A 25,585-nucleotide genomic window follows, 5' to 3' on the forward strand; every position below is an offset into this window, starting at 1 on the left:
CATTGTGGTTGTTGAATCGACTAGAGCTTGGCCATGTTATCCTGCCATTGCTGCTTGAGCTGCCCGTAGTCACGGTCGAGCGTCGCAACAAGCGCTGCATACTGAGCAGTGGGAAGGCCCTGCACCTGCTGGATCTGGCTCTTGGACAGTGTTGGGATGCGTCCGGGAGCCTTCTTGGACGGCACCAGATGGAAGATCGTCTGCAGCTCGGTCTTTTGCTTGAGCTGCATCAGCTCCAGCTTCATGTTGGACGGGTTCACGGCCGACGTCGTCGCTAAGCTCTGGAGCTCCAGGTTCAGACCCGGCGCGCAGTTGTTGGACGGCTTCTCAGTGTGTGCTGGCTTGGTGCGTTTGGGTTTGGCCAAGTTGCTGTTGGTTTTCGCGCCGACGTTGGACCAGTCGAGCTGCTCAAACTGGACCTAGCGACGCCAATGGACTCTCCTCTCGCGTCCACGATCGTTCTACCTTGTACGGCTTGCGCTTGAGGTACGGCTGCTTGGCACGAGGCGCGGGGGGCGGCATGCTTGCTCCTCCCACGTCCGGTGGCGGAGGCGCGTCGACGACCCGCGTCCCTTTGAGCGGACTGCGCAGTGGAGGGGACGTCGGCGGTATTCGCCTCACTTTCCGCGTCGGCGACTTGGGTTTCACCGGCTTCTTGGGCACCGCCAAGGGCTACGATCGTCATCTCCACGCCTTGTCGACTCGCAACGTACCGACGGCTCGGGACTCGAAACCGGTGCGGCGTACGTTAGCTCGATACGCACTTCGCCGCGCACCAAGTCCTTGGGCGCCATTTTCTCCAGCGGAAACCAGCGCCGGAGGCAATGGAGGGACGTGGCGAGCGGGCTGTTCTACGTCTCGGCGTTACAAGCCAAATGAGCGAGAAGAACGTACGAGCAAGTCGACGGGGACTTGGACGTGGCCAATGGTGCGCGGTGGGCCATCGAGCGTCACGTGCAGCACCTTGACCGACCCGACCCAGTCGTTGATGTCGTCGGCGACAACGACCACCGCGTTCTCACAACTCCACTCGACGGTCGACTCGGAGTACATGACGGGATGCATGCTGCTCTGAACCATAGTGGGTTGAGCTACCAAGTGTTTATACCTGTAGCTCGTGCGCTCGCCCGTGCTTTTATGGAGCAGCTGCATCTCGACATGCATGGAGCTGTGCAGACAGGCCAAGGGCGGGATCGGCGACACCAGGTGACGCAGTGAAAGCACCTGCAACGTCAAGGTGCGCTCAGCCGCCGCCGGCCACACGCGCGCTTCAACTTTGCGGCTACCAGGTGCGCTGTAGCTGCCTCGCATGGCCTCCAAGCGCAGGCACAGCTACGTCCATTGGCCGCTCGTTGTCCGCAGCCGAGTTGAACGACTCCAGTACCTCATGCAGCGCGGCGCGGCGGCGGGAGGCTTCTTGGCGGTACCAGCGCGCGATGCGGGCGGCCATGCGACACTGGCGCGCATGCAAGGCGTGCAACCATCGTCGACACCACCGCTGGAGGACGCCGAGGGCAGCGCGGCGCCGAAGCAGTCGCGCTTCCACTGCGATCGCCGCTTGCTGGTGGCGGGCATGCGCCGCGGCCTTGGCCTCAGCCCGCTCGGCGGCAAGCATCTTCTCGAGCGCGACGGCCTCTGTTTGGTCTCGACACAGACTAGGTGGTAGCGGTATCGGCACGAACTCCCGTCTCGAGTCAGACCCATACACGAGCTGGTGGCGCTTAAAGTCTGCGTAGCTGCCCGTGCGCATCTAACTTGGATCTTGAGGAGGCGCGTTTGAGAATCGCAGAGGGTCACATGCAGCAAGTCACTCGTCTCGATATTTGTTCTGTGGTCTCATGGGAATAGCAGAGAAAGGCCATCGTTATTATCGCTTTCGCGTTCTTGTAGCGGGAATCGAAGGTCGGAAGATCGGTGGCGATGACGACGATGGGGCACCAACGACACAAGTTAACGCATTTTGTTATTTTTGGCCATTTCGGAGCCATCGTAACAGTTGCCAATTGTTGTCATGTCCAGTGACGAGCACGCGTACGACGCGTCTTCTTGGACTCTGCAAAGCTCAGGCGTCGTAGGTCGCGCCTCTCGCAAGCGTCACGGTCTCTCTCTGGTGACAGCCTCGACGCGATCGAGCCCATCGTCGCACGGTCCTCGGTCGGCACGGCGTTCTACCTCTTCAACCACCAGGTTCATTTCCACGACTAAGAACGTATTGAGCAACGCATTAGGTCGGTGGCCACAAGCCATTCCTGCGCAGTGCGCCGGGGGAGGTGTGCAAACCTGCCATCCCGCTGGAGCTCGCCTTCTACCGCGCGTTGAGCGACCGCTTCCCGCAGCTGGAGCCGTTCGTGCCAGCCTACTTGGGCACGATCACTGTGGACCTTGAGCCCCACAGCGAGAAAGCCACCAAGCCCGTGACTGGTCGAAAATCGAGCAAGTCCGTCGACACGAGCGTGAGCTACAGTCTCTGGCACAAAGAGGTGGGCAAAACCGTTGAAGAAGCGCCGTCCTTTCTCTGCGAGTACCTCGTCCTCGGGGACCTCACGTCGGGCTACACGCGTCCGTGCGTTCTGGATATCAAAATGGGCACCCGCCAGCACGGTAGCCAAGGAATAACATCTTCGTTCTTGACCGAAATGCAGGGGAGGACACCTCGGACGAGAAGGCACGCAGCCACACGCTCAAGTGCGCGGCCACGACGTCGGCGGAGCTCGGACTGCGGCTCTGCGGCATGCAGGTACGATATGGACATGCAAAGACTGTCTCAAGGTGCGACGGACAGATCTACCGACAATGCGACAGCCGCTACGTCCTCCGGGACAAACATTGGGGTCGCCGCCTGCACGCGAGCGACATTGAGCCCGCCCTTCTCTTCGTACGTGTATACTCTAGCTCTACGTTCTTATGGAGCATTGTAGTTTGTTTCGAACGGGGAGACGGTGCGACAAGACGCGGTGGCGGGGCTTTTGCAGCGACTTCACGCGCTCAAGGACGTGGTAGGACGCGGGATCGCGTCTGCTCCCGAGTCATGTTGTCCGACTAGATTGCAGCCACCAACGGCATTCGGTTCTGGGGTGCGTCGCTCCTCTTGGTGTACGAGGGCGAGACCAAAGGCCGACCGACCCGCGCCACCGACGTCCGGCTCATCGACTTTGCGCACAGCCACCAAGACCCCTCTATTGGCTCGCCGGACGAAGGGCTGCTGCTGGGTTTGAGCAATCTCATCGCATACCTGACGCATATTGCGTCGGGGCCCCCCACCGTGTCGCCGCCCCCCGAGCTCGACACGATTTAACGTCAGTCTCTTCTACTACTTTAACCTTATATATGGTCAATTCCTAGTTCCATGAGTGCATTTATCATGCGTCGACCGTAACGTTGGCGACGATCGCAGCTCGTGCCTCACACGGAAGTGGCCGACTCCATGGTATTGGACTCATAGAGGCCAATCATCGTGCCATCCGGAGACCGCACGGCGGCAACCTTGCCTACAACAGCGTTGGCATCTGTCGGAGAGAGGCACGGTACCGAACGCGGGGTACTTGATCGGGCCGTCCATGGCGGCGCCGAGCATGAGCAGGCGCGGAATCGTTTCGTCCATATCGTACACGTCAAAGTTGAGGAACGGTGAGTACCCGGCGCTGCACGCTGCCTCTCTACGTACTGCGCTTGCAGTGGCTGGCAAAAGGCAATGTGGTGACGTACCCATGGGCTTGCTTGATGCTGAGCGTCACGCCGGCGTTGACGTTGAACTCCGCGAACGTGTCGGACTGGCGAAGGATCTGCAGCCCAAGCCCTTCTTCGTAGAAGCGCGAACTGCGCGCGACGTCGCGGCTCAAGATCATGAGCTGCCGCAGCCGCGTTGCCATCGCTGTGCGAGAAAGTGCAATCGCGCGCTGATTGGTCCACTGTATCCTGTCTAACTTTATACAAAACGTAACAGGTGCGTGTGATGGACGTCTCTGTCAATGACGTCAGGCCATGTCTCGAGAGGTCTTGGCGTCGCCTGACGACGACGCAGATGGTCCTGCACATCTGTGCTTGCCGCTCTCATTGCTTGAACCAGCATGAACGCAAGAACAGCAGCGCTGCTTCGGAATCTGATGGAAGCGTCACGGCTCGTCTTCGTCTTCTTCTTATGGCCGTCAAAAGGCTTTGAGGAACCGCGGCAGCGACAATGCAACGCGCTTCGTACAGCAGCGCGTGGCCCCGCCGAGCTCTGTCGGCTTGTTCTCGAGCACGCAAAGTGCAGGAATTTATCAGGTTGAAGTTGCCGCCAGAATCTTGAAGCGCGCCATACAAACCTGTAGAGTGCGGACTTCTGCAGGTAGACGTACTGCCTTTCTGTCGAAGGATCAGCGTGTACATGGCTGGACCATCACCCGCCCTCTTGCGACGCCCATGCAGGACGGACCATCGACGTGGTGGTGGCCTCGCACCCGTCCGTGTCCGTGCACCGGGATACGTGGTGTCGCTGGTCGGGTCGTGTGGGTTGCCTCTGGCGTGCGCTGCTTTTGACAAAGCCATGGCGCCTTGCACTGCGTAGAAGCTGCAGCGGATCAAAGACAAGGCAGCGTTCGGAGATTTCGAAACGTGTATATATATTTTACTATCCATCCAAATCTCTATCCATTAAGACGTCTCGAAACTGTATCCCGAAGCGTTTTCAAGCACCGGTTGCTGCGTGCTTGGCGCCACGTTGATGCCGCATCTGGCGCCTACGGACCAAAGTGGAGCCACAAGAGATGTCAAAGCCGAGCTGACGGCAGCGCGTCGCCCACGCCGTAGTGCCTCGATCTCCGCCAAGTCGACAGACGCCATAGGCTCGGGCTGTGACAGACCCGCCGCCTTTGCGGCCGCAGAAAGCTCTTTTGGCGAAAATGCCGCTTCTGGAAGGTGGCGGCCACCTGGTCCAGGGCACGAGCTTGTGAACGCGGCGCGGGGCTGCCACGTGGTAGTACGCGTCGTTGAAGACGGCTGCGCGTGTGCTTGGGCGACGCAACCTTTGTGCACTCGTCGCAGGGCCCAAGGGGCGGGCACCAAATTTATCCGATTCGCGTTCGACCATCGCTCGATACATCGCGTTCCTCCCAGCACCACCACCAGTCTCTAGTAGCTAAGTGCAAAAATGGCCCACGCACTGCTGCATGAGCACTGCTACAAGGTTGCAAAAGTAGCTTGCAAATTTCAGAGGGCGAAAGCCATCTTATTCCTAGTCGCTCGAGGCGTTGTGCTCGGCTCTCAATGAACCGTTGTAAGCTCCAAGTCGACAAAACGATCTCCGTCCACGACAGTACTAGCGACGGCGAGATGGACTTGCAGCATGAGATGCCCTCAATCAACAGCAACGCGTGGCCGCTCGTTGGGTCGAGTGCGCTTGGCTACTCAAACTCACCCCACATGGGGCTCTGTTGTAAGTGAAGGTCCAGATGGTACGGCGCCAAACGCGTCTGATTGGCCAAAATACCGCGCCTGGAAAAATTTGCATGTCGCGCTAAGATCACTTTGCAATTTGCACGCTTCGAGCAACATGACAACGAGCCACCTGCGCATCACCAAGCACAGCCCGAGCAAGACGCGACCGGCCTCGAATGGCCACATCCAGTTCCACATTCTCGTGCAAGAGCTCGTCCCCAGCGGCCGCCGCCACAAGGAGTACGTGGTTTGCAAGCGCTTCAAGCAGTTCGAGAGCCTCCGCGCCGAGCTCAGCAAGGCTGGGTTCGCGACGCCGTCGCTGCCGATGACGGGGCCGGCCATGGGCCTCTGGATGGTATGGAACAAGGACGAGGCGCTCCTGTACCGCGCCATGAACCTCCAGCGCTTCCTCGACGTCGTCAACACGTCCGAGACGATCCAAGCCAGCGCCGCGTTTCGGGCCTTTGTGGGCGAGAGCCCCGACCAGAAGCGCGGCTACACGTCGCTCTCGGGCTACTCGACGACGTCCGAGGCCAGCTTTGTGTGCCACGACCTCTCGCGGTCGTCGTCGCTCTCGCTGCTCGAGCGCCGCCGCCAGTCCGTGTGATGGATTTGTGCCCACCCAACACCACCAAACGACACGACTGCCAGTCCGCACCGGACGCAGTAGGACACGCGGCCGATCCTCCGGCCCGCGACGACGCTCGACCACCCGAGCCGTAGAGTAGTACGCCCGCGCTGCCACCTTTGCATTATAGAACTTAGACGCACAATGTACTAGTACATGGTATCACCACGTCGATGTTTCATAGCCACGCGGCTGAAAATGGTCAAATGTGTCTGTTGCAGCGCAGACGATCGGGCGGCGCACGATGGTGCGTCGTGAGAATGTGCAGCTGCGCGGCCCCATCATCGTTGAAGGCCGCGGTCGGTAACGCGCTTCGAATCGGTCCCGACATGTCGCATGCCAGGTCGGACAAATGACCGCAGCTGGTGGCACGCCTATCATCGCTACGACGGACAGTGCTGTCCGTCGTGAGCTGCGACACACGACCTGCCCTGTTTCGATGCCAGTCCTGTGGCTCCTGTCGCTGCATTCGCCACGTCTACTGAATCGCCAAGCGGGTGCAAGTCCGCCGTCGACGACGTCGCGCAACCGGGCACCTGCACTTCGCATCATGCGCGAGCTGCTGGCATCCAGGAAGACGATGGACCACATCGTAGCCGTGTCGGCAGACTCTTTTTGTGTGGTGTTTATAGACAAGTTGTACATTGGCACTTGATATCTCTAGGCATCTTCCGGTCCGGCGCCACTCTCATCGTCGCGCGGTGGCGACTGGAGGAGCGCGCCTTCTGAGACCGCGCCTTCTTGCTGGCGCGACGCCATCGCCTTGTACTCAAGCGCCTCCTCCTTGCGCCCCAGCGTCTCCAACAAGGCCACGCAGCGCGAGAGCAGGTCGGCGCGCGCTTCCATGCTCTCGCAGCTCGACAGCGCCTGTTGGTACTCAACGAGCGCAGTCTCGGCGCAATTTTGCGCTGAGAGCACGTCCGCCAACGTCTTGCGCGTCAACGACGAGTCTTGCGCACGCAGTGACCGCCGGAGGAGGCTCTCAGCGATCTCGAGCTTGTCGAGCGCCACAAACCCGTTGCTGATTTCACGCAGCAGCGTCGGGTTCTACACGAAATGTCGATACCCTAACCCTCGAAATAAAGTCGAGAGACGTACGCCGAGGTTGTAGCGCAACGCTTGCTGCAAGGCTTGCTCGGCTTGCAACGGGCGAGGGGTCGGGCCGTGGAGGCACACAAGCGAGAGGTAGCCCCAGACGTCGGCGTTGGTGTTGTCGAGGATGTTGGCCTCGGCCAAAGCCATCTCCGCGCCTTCCCAGTCTTCCTGGCGCACGCACACGACACCGACACCGAGCCACGACGACGCGTTCGAAGCCTCGTCCACCGACGTCAAGAAGATGCTCTTGGCGTCCGTCCATTGCTGGTGGTGCATGTACAGCGCCCCGAGTTGGAGAAACAGAGGCAAATGGTACTCGTGACGGAGGTGCGTCACGTGCGCGACCGCGTACTCAAAACACGTGATAGCGTCGCGAAGTTGCGACTGCCGGCTGCACACGACGCCTTGCAGGTACCACGCATCGGCGAGCGTCGCGTCTTTGGCGACCGCCTCTTGCAAACTGGCCCGCGCGCCCTAGTATCATAGTACATTGTCGTCGACCAAACAATGGACAATGCTTACGTCCAGGTCGCCGTTGTGAAGCTGGGTGGATGCCTGTACAAAGCGCTCGGTGGACCACATGAGGCTCGTGTACACCGTCTTGGGCTTGCGCAGCGCGGCGCCGAGCTCGAGGGCGACCCGCGCGAGGTCGTCAAGTCGCAGTTCACTCAGATACGCTGCAATGTCGATGCAAACAGCGGTCGGGGTGGCAAAGGCCGCCGACTTTTGCGTCGAGAGCGCTTGCATGAGCTCGTGGAGACGCAGATTTCCGGTGCCGTCCATGCCCGATGTGGTGTAGTAGATCGCGAGAAGCGCATGGCTGCGCGCGCGGATGGCCGGTGGCGCATGGCTATCGTCTTGCAGCAGCAAGAGGCCGTTCTTGAGCACAATGTCGGCGCCGTCAAAGTCGCGATACGAACACAAGAGCGCGCCGTAGGCCTGGACAGCACCAATGTGCTGCTGGTCGGTGGCGATGCAATCCCGGAGGCAGTCGGCGGCTAGGGGTAGGTGGTTTATACGGACGATTCAGAGTGCCATGTACCTTTGTCGTACGAGCCCGTGCGTAGGTGGAAGAGCGCCAAATCCATCCAAATGTCGGCTTGGTACCCGCCCAGACCTGCTGCGTGCTTGGCGGAGAGCGCGATGCGGTCCATGTGACAGGTCACGGCCTTGGGGAGGTGGCCGTTGACCTCGTTCTCCCAGGCGAGGCGGGCGAGCGACTGGAGCTGGGCGCGGACGACGTCGGGCGTCACGCTGGTCGTCGCTTCGAGGAGGTTCATCGTGCTCTCTTCGCTTTGCGCCGCGCAGAAAACATGGTTCAGGACCACATGCACCTACGTTGAAGTTGGAAAAGGTTGCGTGCGTTGAGATAGAGCGCGACCTCCTCCATGAGGTACGCGTAGAGCTCGGCGTAAAAGGTCGTCTTGGCTTGGCGCACGCCATTCTCCGCAGCGCCCAACGGGTCAGCGTGGGACGGGAACGCGGCGACGATCGCGGGGTAGCGCTCGCGGATCACGAGCACGAGCGCCTTTTTGAGTTTTTCTTTAAACTCAAAGTAAATGCCGTTGGCGTTGAGATGGAAGAGCAGCTTGTGGCGCCGGTCTTCCTTGGAGAGCGCGTACTCGTCCGACTAGAAACCAGCGACATGTCATGTTGCAACTAACTAAACATGCACGTACGTCGTCGGGCAACGCAAAGAGGCCATCGTACTCCTTCATGAGAACCGCCAGAATCTTGCGCACTTCCTTGCGCATCGTCGCCGTTGCTTCGTGGGTTTGATACGCCGGCAGCGGCGGCCGCGGCGGAATGTACTCGGCCATCGACTTGGTCGGCGGTAGCGGCACTGGCGGTAGCGGCACGAGAGCGTGTGGGTACACGGTTGCCTCGAGCGAGGCCGCCGACCCGGCGCTGACGTAGATGGCCGCGTGGCCTAGTACAAAACGATTAGACAAACGACTAGACGCGCACATACCTGCGATGCGCGTCAATAAGTTCTCATAGTCGTTGAGTGCCGCTTGCGCTTTCTTCTTCTCGTCGTTGTTGGCTGCTTTGGCCAGCGCTTCTTCGAGCGTTTCCCGCGCCGGCGCCGTGCCTAATGTGATACTTGCACACCAAAATTGTCATGTAAACGCTGGACGACCTTTGCGCAGCGGCTCGCAAAGCGTGATGCTCGCCGTGCCCGGCGTCAGAAAGGCGTCCAGTGCAAACTGCGCGGTCGCCTGCCATACGTCAGTGCCAAGCGTCCGCGTGAGACTCATCGTGACAAGGCGCCCAGACTCGATCGCGTCCACGAGTGCGTCCGTGCCTTCCTAGAAACAGTATACTTATCGAAGTATCGCAACAGGCCACGAGATACCTTGTCCAGTGGCATGATGAGCGGGCTCTCGAGCGGGAAGCGCACAAGCCATGCGGCGTCCGGGTCCGTCGCGGTCGCGTCGTAGCTGAGCCGGCCGTCCAGCACAAACGTCATCTCGGCCATGGCAGACGACAGTGCAACGGGCAGCTTCAACGCGACGGAGCACTTGGTGGTATTTTCGTCGCAGAGCTTTTGCGGATCGTCGCCGTCCTTGAGGACCGGTCGCCACTCGGTCGGGAGGCGGTGGACCTGCACGGACGCGATGGCCAGCACCTTGATGTGATGAAAGTACGAGACAAAGCTCATGTCAAAGGCCAACGTGCACTCGACCGACGCCGTCGGAAAGGCAAGGCGACTCGTCGACGGGACGCCGACAAAAAGACACGGCAAGAAGGCATATGTGGCCGCGCCGAGCAGCACGTCCGTGTCTCGCTCGCGCGTGTAGCCGCTGTAGAGCTCTACGTGCACGCTCGCCTTGGCGAGCGCCGGGACGAGGCCCTCGTCGGTGAGCTCGAACGGACGCGAGGCCTGCGCAAAGCCGAATACCGGCGGCTCGCTGTCCGAAGCTGGCGAGAGCTGCAGCACGTTGGTCGCGACCTTGCGCTTGTGCTCGTCACTGGCCGGGTACCACCACGTTGTGTTGAGGTCTTTGCCGCTGCGCACGCTAACCGCGCACCAGAAGGACGGCGGCGCGTCACTCTCGGCGGGCGGCGCGTCGCCCTGCAGCACGAGTTGGCCAAGCGCAATCGTAAACGTGCCCATGGGCGGCGGCGTCGACGGCGGCGACGGTGCTGGCGCTTCGTCGGCCATATTCCGCGCGACCTTTCGACAAGTGCTGGATCTTACGTGGACCATGGGCGCGAACTCGAGGTGCGCGCACCTGCTCACGGTATCGTATCAATGTATCGAGTTGGCACCAAAGATCCAGCATCTGGGTTTGACCCCATACCGCTGCAGCGAGTACGTCGGTGACGACGCTCTCGGGGTACGGGTTATTAAAGAGGGCGTGGTGCCCTAACATGCATACGGCGCTCTGTTGATCTTCGTGAAGTCACGGTAATGTGTGTGGCTTCCTGGAGCGGCTTGGGTACTATTATAACTGTTAGTAAAAATTGAGATCACTTCATAATACATTGGATGGACAAATAAAGCGCTGAAACGTCGAAATTATGTGTGCAGTTGAGAGGAACTTTTGTTTTTGTCAAAGTCGATACAAAGTTTGATGCTGTGTCTAGTCAGCTCCTTGCATTGACGCGACATGGTGGATCTTCCATCGCAAAATTCGTTGAAAATGGCAACACCTACTAGTACGCTGTGAGAAGTGGACGTGAGCCGGTCACATCTCTGCAACGGTGCTCCTTGGCGACATGCGAGTCTCAACGATGAGAAATTTTCCACCAGTCTCTGCGGGAAGACGAAGACCAACTACGACATGCTCCACAACGCGATCCCGATAGCAATTTGTGAGAGTGCAACGTCGCGTCCGGTTGAGATCTAGCAATGTCGAGTGAGATACTCGATTCATGCACCCCCTGGACTGTCCACAGGATAAATCCATTTTGACCAAGTTTGACGCTCGAGTATCCGATGAGTAGATAGATACTCTATCGACGAGCTTTATCTCGTGCACAGATCCCCTAACCTGTTAGAAATGTCCATTATTGTCAGCCGCAGGGCCATGGCCAACGCTGTGGATTTCCGTAGCCACATGTCGTTTTTAAAATTATCGTCGACTCTCTTTCGAAATGTATGCAATAGAATAAAATAGGATATGGACACACATGTCCCACAACCATGTCCACGACGTCGCTACTAGCTCATGTCGGCTGGCGGTGACGTGAAAATGAACCTCACGTGAGGTTCATTTTCATTTTCAACCTCCAGCCAACAACACTTTTATCAAGAATGGGCGCCAGCATGTCGTCGGAAGAGTACCGAGCGGTGCGGCTTGTCCCGCAGTCCAACTTTGTCGCGATTGACCGCAAGTTTACGGCCCCCCGCGTCGTGACGCTGGACATGAAGGGCCAGATCTGGACATGGTCGGGCCAGGACTTTCACATCCGCGATGCTGACACTGGTGACGTGTACTTTCGCCTCGACGCCAAGGCCTTCTCGCTCCGCGAGCGCAAAATCCTCCGCGACAACCGCGGCAATGTGGTCGCTGTGACCAAAGAGGACCTCATCTCGTTCACGCTCACGCAGCGCGTGTACTCGAGCGAGGCGACCGACCACGAGCTCCTCGCGATCAAAACGCGCCTCAAGTTGGGCTATCCCGAGCTCGAGTGCAGCGTCCGAAACCTCTCGACCGGTCGAGTGCACGAGCTGCGCTGCAAGGGCGACTGGACGTCCCGCAGAGCGATCATCTCGATCGACAATGGAGTCGTCATCGCCAAATTGCGCCAACCGCTCGAATTTGGTGGCGCGCGGTACCTCGTGGATGTCGCGCCGGGCGTCGACATTGCGCTCGTGACGCTCGTGTGCATCGCGATGGACGAAGACGAGCGTCACCGCCGCAACTAAGTTTTATTTCTTATTATCGTTTCTGATCATAACGTCATTTGTCTTTGTTGAAAAAAACGCTCAACTCGTACGTTTGCGCGCCGCACACGTCAGCGTCAACGCCAGTGTCGGCCGCCGCCACGAGGTGCATCGTGGATCGACCTTGGCGCCAACAGGCCCGTCCAGGGGTATAATTATATACTCGTGGGCCCGTCCTCGCTGTCGATGAGAACGCTGTGGCGCGCGAGACCGAGTCCGGGTTGAAGCACAAGACCGAAGTACACGTCGCACCTCGCACTAGTATTGTTCGAAAGAGGCATGTTTGCGATACTTGATCGTAAACAATGCGGCGACGCCTCTGCAACCAGTGGCGCATCGAATAGATAGAAAATGAAGTTCGTTTTGACGAGATTGGATTCATTTGCCCAGGTCATTTATATTCCCATTGGATTTTATGGCACATGGACCAGTGTCCATGAGCCGGTGCGTCGTGTCCACATGTGATTTTTTAAATGTCTCTGAAAATGTATGCAATAGAATACACCACACAACAAACAGATGTCCCACCACGGGCGCACGCGAGGCTGTTGAGGTTCATTTTCGCATTGCCCTCGCAACAGTATCAACATGGGTGTCTGCATGTCGTCCGAAGAGTTTAGCGCCTTACCGCTCGTGCCGCAGTCCAACTTTGTCGCGATCGACCACACATTCACGGCCCCCCGCGTCGTAACGCTGGACGTCAAGTGCCAGATCTGGTCAAGTTTGGGCAAGGACTTTCTCATCCGCGATGCTGATACTGGCGAGGTGTACTTTCGTCTCGAGGCCAAAGACTCCTCGTTCCACGACCAAAAAGTCCTCCGCGACAACCGCGGGAACGTGGTCGCTGTGACCAAGGAAGACCTCCGCGAGTACACGCAGCACGTGTACTCGAGCGAAGCAACCGACCACGAGCTCCTTGCTATCAAAGCGCGCCACAATGTGGGCTATCCCGAGCTCGGGTGCAGCGTTCGAAACCTCTCGACAGGACGCGTGCACGAGCTGCGCTGCAAGGGCGCCTGGACACACCGCGCGATCATCTCGATCGACGGCGGCGTTGTCATTGCCAAGATAGACCAAAAGTTTGACCTCGGCGGGGTCCGATACTCGGTGGAAGTCGCACCAGGCGTCGACCTTGCACTCATGACATTGGTGTGCATCGCCATGGACTAAGACCATGGACTAAGACCACACTCGCAACTTGTCTCAACTTTTGAATTGTGATTATCCTATTGAAATATTGCTTTTGTTGGAGCATTTTACAGCAGAGTTGTAAGAGCAAGACCCCCATACATGGCGCCGAGGAAGCCAACAAGACCGCGAAACACCCAATCCGCTCGCTTGCGCGTCTCTTCGTCCATGGCCGCACACATCAATGTGACGACGCCAGTGTCGACGCCATCCGCGACGACGATCTCATACCGGTTGGCCAACCGCCACGTGAACGGTTGGTGCACCTTGGCAAGAATCGGTCCGTCGTCGCCGTCGGTGAGGACGCTGCGGCGCGTGAGAACGTTGAAAGGTTGGAGCACGAGGAGGTGTGTCTCGCCCGTGACGTGGTTGCGCAATTCGCACTCTTGTTGGTGAAACGACGCATTTTTGCGATACTTGATCGTAAACAATGGCGCGTCGTCGTCCGTGCGTTCGTAGACCATTTGCTCGTTGAAAAATGAGTACGGGTGGAGCTTCATAAGCGCGACGGGGCGGCTCGCCGCGTCAAGAAGCGTCCGCTTGTTGGGAAACGAGTACCGGTGGACTTGAATTCGGGCGACGAGCGTTCCCTTTGTGTCGTCGCGCACGGTAAAATCGCGGCCCGGCCACGACCAGCGCTGGGCTTGCAGCACGAGGCGCGTTCGCTCGGTGATAGGAAACGACCCGAACACTTTGAAGTGGGCCGACTTTGCGAGTTGGAGCGCGTCAAAGGCTTGCTTGGACTGGAAAAAGCGAATGAGCGACATCGTGGCAAATTCTAAAATGGCGGTCGCCACTCGTCACCCAGCCGTGCACCAATCAGCATCGAGTGATGGGAGGTGTTGTGGCAATCTACCATCATTCCACGTACATTCGGAATGATGGTGCTTAAGGGCGTCACGCCAGTATGAACATTGCAGCTCGACAGGGGAGTCCAAGGCACCGAAGCTTGCATTTACCGACACAAGAAGAGCTCCATATGGAAGGTTGTGCGCTCCGGGTCAAGAGAAGATCCCATACCGTACATTCCGTGCTCTGTATTTTTTTAGCAGGCTAACGCCTGAACCACTCGGCCAAGCTGACTTTCGTATATATCCCTTGCTCTGTATGGACCACACACCGTGTGCAAGTGACTAAACCAAGCTGTTGAAGGATTCCCTCGACAAGATATGACACTGTAGATATGACTCGAGGTGTACGGTGCGGTTGTGATAGCGTCACGCATCAAATAGTCGCATGGCATAAGCAAAGGCGACGAGCGCCCACGTGACGTGGACCGACATCACTGCTCGCATGCGCACTTCGTCCATGCCCAGGCACAGGAGCGTGACAAGGCCGGCGTCAACGCCGTCGGCCACTTGCATCTCGTACCAGCCATTGGAGCGCAAGAGACTGGTCGGAAGGTGTTCTTGGATTCTGGCGAGCACGGGGCCGTCATGACCGTCGGTAAGGATGCTCCAGCCATTCTCTTCCGGTAGCTCCTGCAGCACGAGGTGGCGCGTGACACCCGTGGCCGTGTCGAGCACTCGACACTTCCGCACGTTGTTGCGACACTCGATCGTCATCAATGGTGTCGGGGTGCCGTCTACGATGGTGTAGACGTAGTAGTCCTTGGAGAAGACACTGGGTCGCTTGATCAAGGCGACGGGCTTCTTGTCGGTATCGACGAGCGTCGAAACGAAGCGGTCGTGCGCTTGGATCGTGGCGACCGGCCGCCCGTCGACCTTTGTGGGGGACAACGTGTAGTCGCCCGGTGGCCAGAATCGGCGCTGGCCGTGCAGAGTGAGGCGTCTTGCCTCGGATGAAGCCAGTGACGGGAACACTGCAATGTTGGCGGCGGTGGCGAGCGGCCGAGGGACACTGGCGAGCTTGGGTCGGAAAAAACGCAGAAACGACATGCCAAGGTAAATTAAGAAATGAGAAAACTGATTGTTTGAGTGCAGCGGATTGTGAGAATTCAGAGCATTTGAATGGTGGTCGAGTTGTCAGTGTGGTACACCACTCGGATACTCGGATACCTCTTCATACTTCATTGAGGGACTCGTAAGCTCACTTGAATATTGATATTGAGAGCCGTTCACCAATACCACTTTTTTCAGTCACCTCGACGGCTTGTCATGGTCCGGCACATTGTTGTGGTGGTTTCCTCAAACGAAAGTACACATATATTATGTACAATATAGGCATGTATTGCTCGCTCAAGATTGTTCCTACTGGAGCAAGCAGAGACCCAGCGTCGCGCCAAGAAGTGCGACAACCCGACCATGGACGGCGTCTGTGCCGCTCGCCTTTGTCGGCGTCGGTGTCGTGGTCATCGGCATGGTCATCGGCATGCTCGACGCCTTCGCCAAGTCGGTTGCTGACAACGTCACCAGCTTGCCGTCCACCATGACGTCATTCGCAATCGAGATGCACTTGAGCTCGGGCGTGCCGTCGTCGATGCCGGTGAGCGTCGCGTTGAAGCCCGTCTTGCCGTAGTTGCGCGCGGCCATACCGTACTTGATGGCGAGCGCCGTGCCGTCGGTGCCGAGCTGGTACTTGACCGTGTAGTTGGCGCCTGGCGCCGAAGGCGGCGACAAGATCGAGTAGCCCGACTCGGTGCACGCCGTGAGGTCGACGAGGCAGTGGATCGAGTGGACCTCGGGGTGCTGCAGCGTCAGCGTCGTGGGGTTGTCGACCATGACGCCGCGCGTGATGCAAAAGTTGTCCATGATGAAACCAGAGAGCGTGACGTTCTTGCCGGTGGCAGCACACGCGGCGTGGGCCGACGAGAGGGCGGCCGAGAGAATGACGAGAGCGGTCGAGAGGCGGGAGAGCATGTTGCTTGCGTCGGGAATTGAAAAGTGAGCTTTTGCATAATATGCAATCGTTCGTCTCGCTTGTGATCGAGAGGATAATGTCTCGTGTTTCGTACGTTTGGACCAGGGGTACTATTATATGTACCCATGGTTTGGGCCAAGTCGCAATTGGAGCTCCTCGGAACAAATGCCTAATTTTGGAAATTGTGTTCAGTTTCGTATATTCTGAGAATTCACACCAACAAACTCAGTGTGCACCCGATGGGCAATCACGTCGAGATCGGAGTTCCTCGGAACGCCACTGCACGCAACCGCAACCCTATGACCTCGTACGACAACAAAGAACAGTGTCCCTAATAGTCTACGGTGTAAGATACACAGCAGAGCGTGCATATTATGCAAAAGCTCACTTTTCAATTCCCGACGCAAGCAACATGCTCTCCCGCCTCTCGACCGCTCTCGTCATTCTCTCGGCCGCCCTCTCGTCGGCCCACGCCGCGTGTGCTGCCACCGGCAAGAACGTCACGCTCTCTGGTTTCATCATGGACAACTTTTGCATCACGCGCGGCGTCATGGTCGACAACCCCACGACGCTGACGCTGCAGCACCCCGAGGTCCACTCGATCCACTGCCTCGTCGACCTCACGGCGTGCACCGAGTCGGGCTACTCGATCTTGTCGCCGCCTTCGGCGCCAGGCGCCAACTACACGGTCAAGTACCAGCTCGGCACCGACGGCACGGCGCTCGCCATCAAGTACGGTATGGCCGCGCGCAACTACGGCAAGACGGGCTTCAACGCGACGCTCACCGGCATCGACGACGGCACGCCCGAGCTCAAGTGCATCTCGATTGCGAAGGACGTCATGGTGGACGGCAAGCTGGTGACGCTGTCAGCAACCGACTTGGCGAAGGCGTCGAGCATGCCGATGACCATGCCGATGACCACGACACCGACGCCGACAAAGGCGAGCGGCACAGACGCCGTCCATGGTCGGGTTGTCGCACTTCTTGGCGCGACGCTGGGTCTTCTCCTCATCTAACGAGTTGAATGACCTCTCTTTTGCATACTACCATCGATAATCTATCCCTTTATGAACCTTTACCTGTACGCACTATGGTAGTCGATTCACATGTCTATGTGAGGTTTTGGGTCATGGTCTGAGGTACTGTCGCTGTCCGATATGCTCTCTTGTACACAAATAAGGCTCAAGAGAAGAGCGACGGCGGGATACGAATGCGCGGGGCTATGTAGCTTAGGGGCACGGTGGGTCTGTTGCCAAGATGCGCTTGTGTTGATCCCCGCAGCGTCTTCTTCGTACTATGAGCATACAAACCGCAAGTTGAAAGTCGTGTTAAGTGCGCATGGGTATCGCTCCTGGGTGGAGAGTGGGTAAAGCGTACTTTAGAGGGCACTTTATTAAAATACATGACGATCTTCTCACTGCATTAAAGTATGAAACATCAACACTTTTTTCATAGCTGCGGCCGCCTGCAGAAAGGCCACATTGCCTTTTGACGGGCAAAGAAGACGACGATGGCGTACCGCGAGTGGCACTTCCACACGTACTTTCACGCAGAGAACCCGGAAGAGCTGGCCAAGGTCACTGCCCTTCGCAACGCGCTCGTCGCGAACCTCGAGAGCAAGGACCGCCGCTTTGTGGCGGTGCCACTGCACCATTTTGTCGGCAACAAGACGACCGAGCCGCAGGTGCGCGCCAAGCCCACGCATGGCCTCAACCTCGTGCCCGTGGGCCCGCACCCGATCGGGTCGTTCGAGACGTGGGCGCCCGTCGAGCACTTTGCTGAAGTCTACTCGTGGTTCGTCGCCAACCGCAACGGCCTCAGCGTCTTCATTCACCCGTTGACGCGCGAGGTACGAGATACTGTGGTCGTCTATGAAGACAGTTGTGACGATGGGACTGCGTAGGAGATTCGCGATCACACGGAGCGCGCTGCGTGGATGGGCACGCCGCTCGTGCTCGATGTGAGCTCGCTCGCGACGCAGCTTGCCGAGCCCGCGTCGCAGTACCCGTTCTTTCACCTTGGCTACGCCAGCGAGTAAATTTGCAGTTGCATCTCGAGTCGCTAACTAATGCATGCTTTGTCGTATACGTGCTTGCTTGGAGCTCTAGTCAGTCTCTGCTATTTGGCCACAGTTGTTCGAGCCGAGCGACCACCACTGTACACGGGTCTCGATCAATGGGCCCTAGACGTAGTCTGCTCTGGTAATTATGGAGTCATGGCTAGCGACGCTCTTAACGTCGAGTTGATCGTGCTGCAGTGCGCTTGAACACTTTAGAAGGTACTAGTGCTAGTGGGGCGCTGACTAGGACAAGTTGCGAAGCGGTGCGTTCACTCAGCATGGCGTATTCGGTCGTGCTCGCCAAGGAAAGAAAGCAATTGGTCGTTCCCTGGGTGCTCGCAGAGGCAACACTGAGCACGCAATCACAACATATTCTTTCTGCAAGTCGCACGGTTGCAGTCTTTTGACGTTGAAGTTTGGGAAAATGTACACTTACGTGGCGGCACCTGCTGCTTCCACGCACCCGAGATTCATTTGTACAGGGAGGAGGCACTGGGTATGAGGTGGCGTCGTCGATATGCCGTCGGTGTGGACGTCATCGCAGGGGACCTGAGCCGTCACACGCAGCACGAGGTATCGGATTGAAGCGTAATAGCCCAGGTGAGCCCAGGTGAGCCAAGGTCATGGTACTGCATGAGTGATGTCATGACGTCAATTAGACGACCTCGAATGGATCGCTACGAAACTCAGCAAGATGGCACTAAGTTGCCTCTACGAGCAACTGCAAGCGCACCGTCGCCGCATTTTGTTATGTCATCTGCCCAAGCCTACTTGTATTGGTCATACAGCTCAGGCTACAGCGCCACAAGGACAACACAGGGAGCTGCGTAGAAGCACGGCGGGAGCAAGTGCAAGTGCTGGTATTTCTTCCTTGCGATTGCTTTTCTCACCTCGGCGCGCCCGATTGGCCGTCTCGCGAGCGCTGTTTCGCGGGTAAAAGGGCAGCTTCGCGTGCGTGTCATTGATTGGCTTCTTTTCAAATTTGGTCGCATTCGATTGGCTGCGGCTGGACAATCTTGTGGCAAAGGTCATGACCACGTGTTATTCTGGGCGGGCACCTAAAAATTGCACCCGAAACCTCTGAAAACCCCTCTGACGGCTGTCACGTGTGAAACCCAGTTGGTCTTGGCAGAGGGATCGACGCTCAGTGCCGCTTCTTTCAACTCATTCTGCAACAAGAACACTTCCCCCATTTAGTATGACCACGACGTCGGCCCAGCGCACGATGCAGGTGCTCGCAAACGGCGACATCGTCGACTGCGCGCGCCTCCCCAACTCGGCCCGCAACACCCTGTACAAGACCGAGCTCTGCAAGCACTTTACCGAAACCGGCACGTGTCGCTACGGCACCAAGTGCCAGTTTGCGCACGGCGAAGACGAGCTCCGCGGTGTCTTGCGCCACCCCAAGTACAAGACGACAAAGTGCAAGGCCTTCCTTGCCACCGGCAAGTGCATGTACGGCGGTCGCTGCCGCTTCATCCACGACAGTTCGCCCGAGGAAGACTACAGCGACGACGAGGCGCACAGCATGACGCGTGCCGAGCAGGACGCCGAAAACATGAAGGGCCGCGGCCGCCCGATCCCGCGCGTGAGCCCGTCGCGCACCCGCCACTTTTATGGCGAGCCGGACGCCGAGGGCTCGATCGATTTGAGCTGCTACTCGACGGCGTTCAAGCTCCAGCCGGTCCACGCCGGGAGCTACCCCCCCTTTGAAGAGACCCGCTTTGCCCGCAAGGAGTACGGCTTTGGCGGCAGCGATACGTCAAGCGACCACACGCCGTCGATGAGCGACGATGAGACGCTCGGCTTGATGCACCTCAGCCTCGGCAACAACCAGAGCGACGATGATGTCGGCTCGGGCTCGCGGCTCTCGATCTTCCAGCGCATCTGCCGCGCGTCCGACTAGCGTGCTTCACTGTGGGGTCGCGACCCTATTTATCATCCCCATTTTTATAAACATCCTCGAGGTTAGAGTGAACACCTATCTATCAAGTCGGCAACTATAAGCAACAAATGTATTCTAAGTGTTTTTCAACGCTTGGGAACGTGTTTCAGCAAGAGCGCTATTGCGGCGAGTTTTTCTTTGGTCCTGTGAGACTAGCAAACATGGACTAGATCGGCGGCCGATGCACGTGATGCAGGTAGAGAGCTCAAGAGCTTCCTACTGATCCATGCCTACTGCATAAGAGATGTCGTGCATCACTGAGATGACGCGCAACATTCATGAACTCCATCCTCTGCGGTACCGGTTTTGTGGCCCTGACGATCTGGCTTGCGTCGTTCACGCTGCAACGTTTTGTTTTCATCTTAGTCGATTGATCGATTGATTGGCATTCAAAGTGTTGAACAAGAACAGACTGCAAATGCTGCCAATTAAGATTTCCGTAGCGCTACGATCCACTCAGATCTCAGTCGGTTGCTCTACCATCCCACATCTCAGTGGAGTAAGATCTCAGAGGAGCTAGATCCACCAAGATCTTAATCGGCAAATACTTCAGCTACGATCGACACGTGTGCGTCGCAGCTCTTCAAGTGTCAAGCGCGACCTTCCTGACGACGGCGCGGAGCCTGGCACCGTGGAGAGGGCTTCACTTGAGAAGCTGTGGGAATTCTCGCTTCCTCCACTTATCCATTAAATTCTTATCTGCAGGTGTCTCGAGGAACACAACTCAACACAACGCAGTTTTGAACGTAGTATGGAGTTACACTAATTACATGCCGGATGGCGTCTCAGCTGCGAATCAATCGTCGTTGGCGAACGCGCGGTGTCGATAGCAATAGCGGCGAGCGCGGGCGTGGCGACTACACCCTGGCGCAAGACACTGCTCGCCGCCACCGTGACGCACACAGCGGCCGTTGCCGCGATCTTTCTTGCCGCAGCCTTCGATTTGGCACGTGCGCCGCCCTCCGTGGCGGTAGCAGAGCTGGTTCATTTGGGCGTAGCGCCGACATCCGTCTTGGAGGCAAAATCGGAGCGTGCCTCGTCGCAGAGATAGGTCGTCGTCGTCGAAGGAGCTTTCGGCACTAAATGCGATTCCATGGACGACGTCGTCAACCGTCGTCTCGTCAAGTGCAAGTGGAATATCGTCGATGACGGCGCTAGCGCGGAGCAGCTCGTCTACACAAATGCTGTATTGAGTCGATAGGCAGCTGAGTGTACCGAGAAAGGACTCGGATGGAAGCCACACGGGAAACATCGCCAGGTCGATGCCTCTACCGTCGTGTTGGCCTGCGCCTTGGAAGGACGTCACGGCCGCGACAACCGAGTTTGGAGGGTCTTCGGCTTCCCCGCCTGCTGTGGGCTCGGCGTTCATTCGGAGTATGAGCCCACTCGCGGCGTCGAGCGCAGGACGAGAGGAAAGGGCTGGCATGCACGTCGCAGGGACGTTGAACCCATAAAACCTACATAGGCATGACGTGGCAGGCGTTTAGCGCGTTTAACGCATCGCGGTGACGGTTTCAGATCTGCGACATGCCGTATGCGAAGCCAAGACGAGGACAACTCGGGACACGGGAAACGTTCTTAGTCCATAAAATATAAGATCGAGCGTATGCATATATATAAGATCACGCAAGCCACGTCGTGAGGGCCGCCTGCGCCTGGGCCGAGCACATTTGCGCGACGACTGCGGCAACGTTGGTCTCAGCGACCGGCGCTGCGTGGAAGCGCTTCCAGAACGCGCGCTCGTTTTCAATCGCGTCTAGATACCAGAATCCAGAATCTAGTCCGCGACGATAATGTTGAGTCGAATTGTACCTTGTCCACTGGTCGCTGCCTTGGGTGCGTCGTCGTCCCACGAGTCCCACGCTGTGTCCTAGCACTTCACTCACAACGGAGCACCCTTGGCACGAAACGAACCTTGGCGGCCGCACTCGATCCAGCCTACGCATTTACCGCCGCGTTAGAGCCTGAAGCTGCACCGTTCTCTTACGCTGCCGAGGGGCTCGAGAAGTGCGTTCAGCGTCGGCGCAAGGCGAGATGGTCCAAGCCGGGGGGCGAGGAGCTCCATCAGATGCAGTATCTATGCTGTCATGAAGCGTTTCTTGCATGGATGCCGGCGGTCAACCTTGGCGCGTTGCAACGGATGACAGCTCCAGTGGACGAGCAAGCGCAGCGGCCCTTGGACCGCGCGCTCGAGCGACGCTTCGTCCCAGTCGTCGCGGCTTCTCGCCTAGCCATACCTCGTCCTTTATAATCCGCTCTCTTTATTATACTAGTTGACACCGCAAGCAGTAAAAGCGTGTCGAGCAAAAGCGCGTAGGCTTCGCCCATGTCGACAATGATCCAGCGCAGCTACCAAAGCACCTTCAGACTCATCCAAACTTGAGAGCGTACGCTGTCGTCGCTTGGCTCGATCCACGAGCTCACGACCAGTACGAGGTGGTGCAGTTGCGACGCCAGCACGGCGGGCGACATGACCTGCACGAGCGACGGAAGGAAGCGCACCACTGTGGAGCTAGGGACACAACGTGAGAGTCGTCGGCAAGAGAAAGCAGTTGAACCTCATCGAACGATCGAGGCTAGGATCTTTGCCCACGGATGCAGGAGCCAAGGCGCAGTGAGACGCCATGCATGATAGCATCGATGCGCAGAGCGGCTCGGCAAAGCTCGGTGCTTGCACCAAATAGACGAGCGACGCTTCGATCAGCGCAAGGACATCTGTCTTTTCTTGCAGCAGCCGCGGGTCATTCGCCAAGAGGACTAGACACACAATTATAAACTAGGAGTAGCTGCATTCCGGTGCGTACGCGGTAGCATAGTGTCGGTGGTACTCTGTGCCATGGCCGTGAGCACCGCCAGCGTCGGTGTCGGCGCCGCGCGCTGCACCTACAACGCCACCCCGCGTCAACAATGACGAACAACCCCAAGGACTCACTTCTTGCAGAAACCGCGTGTGCAGCAGGAGCGCGCGAATCCCGAGACACACAAAGCGAACGTCGGTCGTCGTTGCTGCTTGGCGCGCTTGCCATGAGAGTAGAAGCTCGGGCGACTCGAGCCAGAGGCTCAGTCGCACGAGGCCGGGCAGTGTCTGGGCCGCAATGCGTTTGAGCTACAGAATCCAACGCCATATTTCGACACGACAAAATCTTCGTCGTACCTCAAACTGGGACGAGCAAAAACACTCGAATGTCATGTCCATGTAGGCGTGCCACAGCTCTGAGAAGCGCACGAGCTTGGCGTCGACCAGCTGCTGCACCACCGAGATGCCGGTGGCCGCAGCCTCCGTGGGCCACGTCGCCAGCGGCGCCATGTCGTGGGCAAACGTATAGTACGCTGCATCAGCACTGACGCGACGCCACACGGTCAGCGCCGGCTCGCTACATGCAGGCTTGTGAATACCTCTGAGGTACTCGCGTGCGCACCTTAGTGGTGGCGGTACCAAGAAGGCTTTGCTTTCAACAGCGTCGATCGCCGTCACGGATGTTGCGAGCTGGTGGTGGCCCAGAAGGCTGAGCACCGCATCCAAGCTCATAAGGCGCCCTGTTGAAGGAATTTTCTAGAGTGTATTGAGACGAGCCATACGTACCTTCGAGGCGCTGCCAGAAGAAATCGCGCTGCGCTGCGTCCGGGTGCACCGAGCACGGTGTCGCGAGCGACGTCAAGATGGACTGCAATAAGCGCAAGCTCGTCTCGGATGGCGCCAAAATGCTGAGTTCGGCAAAGGCGCGCACGAGCAGACTCGATTTTTGGCGGACGGTAGACGCGAGGTGCATGATGTACTTCTCACACGTCGGAAAGACCACGTGCCAGTGCTTGGCGAGGAACGTGATGGGAACGTGCGGCACGAGTTGCGCGGCGACGTCCAAGAGGCCTTTTTCGCAGTTTAGCGATGATACTAGACCAAAAGGCGCACCTTCGGCGTGCGCGGCTGGGAGGACGTCGTGCGGCGAGTGCAAGTGGAGCTTGCTAATGACTTCTTGAAAGGTGCCGATCTAGTGAGGTACACTAGTGTCTAATATAACATTTCCCTCAAAAGTAGGGACCTGCGTAAACGGATCCGAAATGGCCACGTAGTTGGTCATCGCGGCGGTCGCGTGCTCTCGGACGCTAAGTTGTTCGTTCTTCATTGCGCTGTAGACCGCCTACCCGTGGTGAGTTTTGTAGGCCATACTAGAGTCGAAGCACCGGTTTGAGGTCCGTGAGCAGAATCGACGGCAGGTGGTCCAGCGTGTGCCCACTTAGGATATAGCCTGCCGATCCCACGCGTTTGATCGTGCTCAGCAGCATGGCGAGGAGGTAGAAGCCGCCGTCCAGTGACCGCCACTCGGTGCCATCGGTCTTGCAGAGACGCAAAATGTCGATGAAAACAGCCTCCAGCGTCGCCAACGGCAGCACTGGCACCAGATGCTTGGCGACGTAGCGCCCGCCGTCCTTGCGCACCTGCGACCACACGTCCGTCACGACCGTGTGGACCACCTCGACGACCAAGTCGGTTTTCTACAGCCATTTCGGATCAGCGTGGGCAAACGAGCTTGGAAAAGCACCTCGACAAGCGGGGTCAGTGAGAGCCCGAGTACGCTGAGCTTGAGGCGAATGGCCGGGTCCTCCGTGTCACAAAGCGCCTGAATAACGTCGTTCAACGCCGCGTCGGGGCGCTGACGGAGCCGGTCTTCGAGCTCGATGACATTGTTGTCTGTGCCCTTGGCACTATAGCCACCATGTTCATATTGAGATATACCAAAAGGAGAACGCACGACGCGTAGCAGTCAAGCAGGAGCTGGAACGGCGCCGACTCGGTCGACTTGTGCGCTGTCGCAACGATGGCCGCCCGGGTCGCACGCATCGTTGACGGTTTTGGGCAAAAACGACTGATCGTAGATTAGTTATCATTTCAAACAAGTGTACTTTCTAAGAGAATTTGTGGCTGTTGTGGCCAAACACAACCTCTGCGCGACTCTCGTTCGTACTAACAGTAAGCTTGCGTGTTTACCATCGCTTGAGCACCGATCAAGTGCACGTTCGTCATGCCTTGCTCCTTGCAGAAAGACCGCAAGACAAGAATCGTGAATCAGACGCCGCCAGCTTCAAGTTCGTTTTCATAAGTACATTTTGCTCCTGGGTGTGCTGGAGGAACCAAACAGATGATGCAGCCCAGGGGTAAATAATAGTACCCATGATGCAGCCCCCGTATCGCCCTTGATGACTCAGTGCTGAAATGAGCTATTAACATGCAATTATATAGTGAAGATGGTGGACGTCCTAATGTGCTCGTGAGGTTTGGCCGGTGCGCCTGGTCGGGGCTCGGGATTGAGTGAGGGATGAGGTAGTGAGCACACCTAGGGTCGGCGCGTAGGGCATGGAGCGACTCGGCCAGCGAAGGCACCACGGCGCGGCGAGCCAAGTGCCGGATATGCAATCGCGTGATTGTTGATAACTCTGTGTCATACCCGAGCACCCAGAGGTGGTATTAGTACACTAATACGAGTAGTCAGAACTCTGGTAGTAGTCAGTGGAGTCAGTGACCACAAACAATTAAACTCAG

At 57.9% G+C, this 25,585-nt stretch overlaps 15 protein-coding genes across 15 annotated transcripts; 7 read left to right on the plus strand and 8 right to left on the minus strand.

Moving 5' to 3' along the window:
- Nucleotides 1-20: 20 nt before the first annotated feature.
- Nucleotides 21-1,750, minus strand: SDRG_03705 (hypothetical protein; the record flags this gene model as incomplete). Its single annotated transcript, XM_008609343.1, has 6 exons — nt 21-419; nt 466-672; nt 714-851; nt 895-1,066; nt 1,109-1,332; nt 1,385-1,750. 6 exons carry the CDS (start codon nt 1,748-1,750, stop codon nt 21-23), a joined length of 1,506 nt encoding a protein of 501 aa, XP_008607565.1.
- Nucleotides 1,751-1,979: 229 nt separating this feature from the next.
- On the plus strand, nt 1,980-3,347 carry SDRG_03706 (hypothetical protein). Its single transcript, XM_008609344.1, has 7 exons — nt 1,980-2,031; nt 2,076-2,187; nt 2,229-2,601; nt 2,643-2,737; nt 2,783-2,875; nt 2,919-2,996; nt 3,044-3,347. Exons 1-7 carry the CDS (start codon nt 2,012-2,014, stop codon nt 3,293-3,295), a joined length of 1,023 nt encoding a protein of 340 aa, XP_008607566.1. The 5' UTR covers nt 1,980-2,011; the 3' UTR covers nt 3,296-3,347.
- Nucleotides 3,348-3,402: 55 nt separating this feature from the next.
- Nucleotides 3,403-3,869, minus strand: SDRG_03707 (hypothetical protein; the record flags this gene model as incomplete). The annotated part of the gene is made up of 3 exons (XM_008609345.1): nt 3,403-3,488; nt 3,529-3,656; nt 3,706-3,869. The coding sequence occupies 3 exons, from the start codon at nt 3,867-3,869 to the stop codon at nt 3,403-3,405; spliced, it is 378 nt and encodes a 125-aa protein (XP_008607567.1).
- Nucleotides 3,870-5,518: 1,649 nt separating this feature from the next.
- On the plus strand, nt 5,519-6,230 carry SDRG_03708 (hypothetical protein). Its single transcript, XM_008609346.1, has one exon. It carries the CDS (start codon nt 5,531-5,533, stop codon nt 6,020-6,022), a length of 492 nt encoding a protein of 163 aa, XP_008607568.1. The 5' UTR covers nt 5,519-5,530; the 3' UTR covers nt 6,023-6,230.
- Nucleotides 6,231-6,611: 381 nt separating this feature from the next.
- Nucleotides 6,612-10,346, minus strand: SDRG_03709 (hypothetical protein). Its single transcript, XM_008609347.1, has 9 exons — nt 9,495-10,346; nt 9,279-9,447; nt 9,111-9,230; nt 8,818-9,068; nt 8,520-8,768; nt 8,181-8,472; nt 7,661-8,136; nt 7,142-7,612; nt 6,612-7,090 (listed from the first exon to the last, which is right to left on the minus strand). Exons 1-9 carry the CDS (start codon nt 10,302-10,304, stop codon nt 6,704-6,706), a joined length of 3,225 nt encoding a protein of 1,074 aa, XP_008607569.1. The 5' UTR covers nt 10,305-10,346; the 3' UTR covers nt 6,612-6,703.
- Nucleotides 10,347-11,399: 1,053 nt separating this feature from the next.
- SDRG_03710 (hypothetical protein) lies at nt 11,400-12,014 on the plus strand (the record flags this gene model as incomplete). Its single annotated transcript, XM_008609348.1, has 1 exon — nt 11,400-12,014. One exon carries the CDS (start codon nt 11,400-11,402, stop codon nt 12,012-12,014), a length of 615 nt encoding a protein of 204 aa, XP_008607570.1.
- Nucleotides 12,015-12,603: 589 nt separating this feature from the next.
- SDRG_03711 (hypothetical protein) lies at nt 12,604-13,269 on the plus strand. The gene has a single exon (XM_008609349.1). It carries the CDS (start codon nt 12,621-12,623, stop codon nt 13,200-13,202), a length of 582 nt encoding a protein of 193 aa, XP_008607571.1. The 5' UTR covers nt 12,604-12,620; the 3' UTR covers nt 13,203-13,269.
- SDRG_03712 (hypothetical protein) lies at nt 13,219-13,990 on the minus strand. Its single transcript, XM_008609350.1, has one exon. The coding sequence runs from the start codon at nt 13,985-13,987 to the stop codon at nt 13,289-13,291; it is 699 nt and encodes a 232-aa protein (XP_008607572.1). The 5' UTR covers nt 13,988-13,990; the 3' UTR covers nt 13,219-13,288.
- Nucleotides 13,991-14,237: 247 nt separating this feature from the next.
- On the minus strand, nt 14,238-15,122 carry SDRG_03713 (hypothetical protein). The gene has a single exon (XM_008609351.1). The coding sequence runs from the start codon at nt 15,116-15,118 to the stop codon at nt 14,438-14,440; it is 681 nt and encodes a 226-aa protein (XP_008607573.1). The 5' UTR covers nt 15,119-15,122; the 3' UTR covers nt 14,238-14,437.
- Nucleotides 15,123-15,365: 243 nt separating this feature from the next.
- SDRG_03714 (hypothetical protein) lies at nt 15,366-16,050 on the minus strand. The gene has a single exon (XM_008609352.1). It carries the CDS (start codon nt 16,037-16,039, stop codon nt 15,431-15,433), a length of 609 nt encoding a protein of 202 aa, XP_008607574.1. The 5' UTR covers nt 16,040-16,050; the 3' UTR covers nt 15,366-15,430.
- A 402-nt stretch (nt 16,051-16,452) lies between these two features.
- Nucleotides 16,453-17,115, plus strand: SDRG_03715 (hypothetical protein; the record flags this gene model as incomplete). Its single annotated transcript, XM_008609353.1, has 1 exon — nt 16,453-17,115. The coding sequence occupies one exon, from the start codon at nt 16,453-16,455 to the stop codon at nt 17,056-17,058; it is 606 nt and encodes a 201-aa protein (XP_008607575.1). The 3' UTR covers nt 17,059-17,115.
- A 385-nt stretch (nt 17,116-17,500) lies between these two features.
- On the plus strand, nt 17,501-18,294 carry SDRG_03716 (hypothetical protein). Its single transcript, XM_008609354.1, has 2 exons — nt 17,501-17,891; nt 17,946-18,294. Exons 1-2 carry the CDS (start codon nt 17,553-17,555, stop codon nt 18,078-18,080), a joined length of 474 nt encoding a protein of 157 aa, XP_008607576.1. The 5' UTR covers nt 17,501-17,552; the 3' UTR covers nt 18,081-18,294.
- An 879-nt stretch (nt 18,295-19,173) lies between these two features.
- On the plus strand, nt 19,174-20,161 carry SDRG_03717 (hypothetical protein). The gene has a single exon (XM_008609355.1). The coding sequence runs from the start codon at nt 19,300-19,302 to the stop codon at nt 20,005-20,007; it is 708 nt and encodes a 235-aa protein (XP_008607577.1). The 5' UTR covers nt 19,174-19,299; the 3' UTR covers nt 20,008-20,161.
- A 617-nt stretch (nt 20,162-20,778) lies between these two features.
- SDRG_03718 (hypothetical protein) lies at nt 20,779-21,432 on the minus strand. Its single transcript, XM_008609356.1, has 2 exons — nt 21,262-21,432; nt 20,779-21,219 (listed from the first exon to the last, which is right to left on the minus strand). Exons 1-2 carry the CDS (start codon nt 21,413-21,415, stop codon nt 20,843-20,845), a joined length of 531 nt encoding a protein of 176 aa, XP_008607578.1. The 5' UTR covers nt 21,416-21,432; the 3' UTR covers nt 20,779-20,842.
- A 171-nt stretch (nt 21,433-21,603) lies between these two features.
- Nucleotides 21,604-24,908, minus strand: SDRG_03719 (hypothetical protein). Its single transcript, XM_008609357.1, has 18 exons — nt 24,798-24,908; nt 24,588-24,750; nt 24,229-24,540; nt 24,087-24,185; nt 23,957-24,035; nt 23,630-23,914; nt 23,466-23,583; nt 23,201-23,420; nt 22,979-23,152; nt 22,851-22,929; nt 22,605-22,803; nt 22,438-22,558; nt 22,327-22,395; nt 22,169-22,273; nt 22,034-22,123; nt 21,961-21,984; nt 21,859-21,916; nt 21,604-21,802 (listed from the first exon to the last, which is right to left on the minus strand). Exons 1-18 carry the CDS (start codon nt 24,884-24,886, stop codon nt 21,669-21,671), a joined length of 2,418 nt encoding a protein of 805 aa, XP_008607579.1. The 5' UTR covers nt 24,887-24,908; the 3' UTR covers nt 21,604-21,668.
- Nucleotides 24,909-25,585: the final 677 nt, after the last annotated feature.

Source organism: Saprolegnia diclina (genome assembly GCF_000281045.1).
Source record: "Saprolegnia diclina VS20 unplaced genomic scaffold supercont1.9, whole genome shotgun sequence".
Lineage (NCBI taxonomy): Eukaryota > Oomycota > Saprolegniomycetes > Saprolegniales > Saprolegniaceae > Saprolegnia > Saprolegnia diclina.

Excerpts from the sequence above, each read along its gene's own strand:
- SDRG_03708 (XM_008609346.1), top strand. The coding sequence starts at position 5,531 with ATGACAACGAGCCACCTGCGCATCACCAAGCACAGCCCGAGCAAGACG.
- SDRG_03713 (XM_008609351.1), bottom strand. The coding sequence starts at position 15,118 with ATGTCGTTTCTGCGTTTTTTCCGACCCAAGCTCGCCAGTGTCCCTCGG.
- SDRG_03714 (XM_008609352.1), bottom strand. The coding sequence starts at position 16,039 with ATGCTCTCCCGCCTCTCGACCGCTCTCGTCATTCTCTCGGCCGCCCTC.
- SDRG_03709 (XM_008609347.1), bottom strand. The coding sequence starts at position 10,304 with ATGGCCGACGAAGCGCCAGCACCGTCGCCGCCGTCGACGCCGCCGCCC. Across the intron at positions 9,231-9,278 it reads TTGCGAGCCGCTGCGCAAAG|GCACGGCGCCGGCGCGGGAA; the intron begins GTCGTCCAGCGT and ends GTATCACATTAG. Across the intron at positions 9,069-9,110 it reads CTTATTGACGCGCATCGCAG|GCCACGCGGCCATCTACGTC; the intron begins GTATGTGCGCGT and ends GTTTTGTACTAG.
- SDRG_03712 (XM_008609350.1), bottom strand. The coding sequence starts at position 13,987 with ATGTCGCTCATTCGCTTTTTCCAGTCCAAGCAAGCCTTTGACGCGCTC.
- SDRG_03717 (XM_008609355.1), top strand. The coding sequence starts at position 19,300 with ATGACCACGACGTCGGCCCAGCGCACGATGCAGGTGCTCGCAAACGGC.
- SDRG_03719 (XM_008609357.1), bottom strand. The coding sequence starts at position 24,886 with ATGCGTGCGACCCGGGCGGCCATCGTTGCGACAGCGCACAAGTCGACC. Across the intron at positions 24,541-24,587 it reads CACTGACCCCGCTTGTCGAG|AAAACCGACTTGGTCGTCGA; the intron begins GTGCTTTTCCAA and ends AAATGGCTGTAG. Across the intron at positions 22,930-22,978 it reads ACACGCGGTTTCTGCAAGAA|GTGCAGCGCGCGGCGCCGAC; the intron begins GTGAGTCCTTGG and ends GTGGCGTTGTAG.
- SDRG_03706 (XM_008609344.1), top strand. The coding sequence starts at position 2,012 with ATGTCCAGTGACGAGCACGC. Across the intron at positions 2,188-2,228 it reads TCTACCTCTTCAACCACCAG|GTCGGTGGCCACAAGCCATT; the intron begins GTTCATTTCCAC and ends GCAACGCATTAG. Across the intron at positions 2,876-2,918 it reads TTGAGCCCGCCCTTCTCTTC|TTTGTTTCGAACGGGGAGAC; the intron begins GTACGTGTATAC and ends GGAGCATTGTAG.
- SDRG_03711 (XM_008609349.1), top strand. The coding sequence starts at position 12,621 with ATGGGTGTCTGCATGTCGTCCGAAGAGTTTAGCGCCTTACCGCTCGTG.
- SDRG_03716 (XM_008609354.1), top strand. The coding sequence starts at position 17,553 with ATGGCGTACCGCGAGTGGCACTTCCACACGTACTTTCACGCAGAGAAC. Across the intron at positions 17,892-17,945 it reads TTCACCCGTTGACGCGCGAG|GAGATTCGCGATCACACGGA; the intron begins GTACGAGATACT and ends GGGACTGCGTAG.
- SDRG_03718 (XM_008609356.1), bottom strand. The coding sequence starts at position 21,415 with ATGAACGCCGAGCCCACAGCAGGCGGGGAAGCCGAAGACCCTCCAAAC. Across the intron at positions 21,220-21,261 it reads TCCATCCGAGTCCTTTCTCG|ACGAGCTGCTCCGCGCTAGC; the intron begins GTACACTCAGCT and ends GCATTTGTGTAG.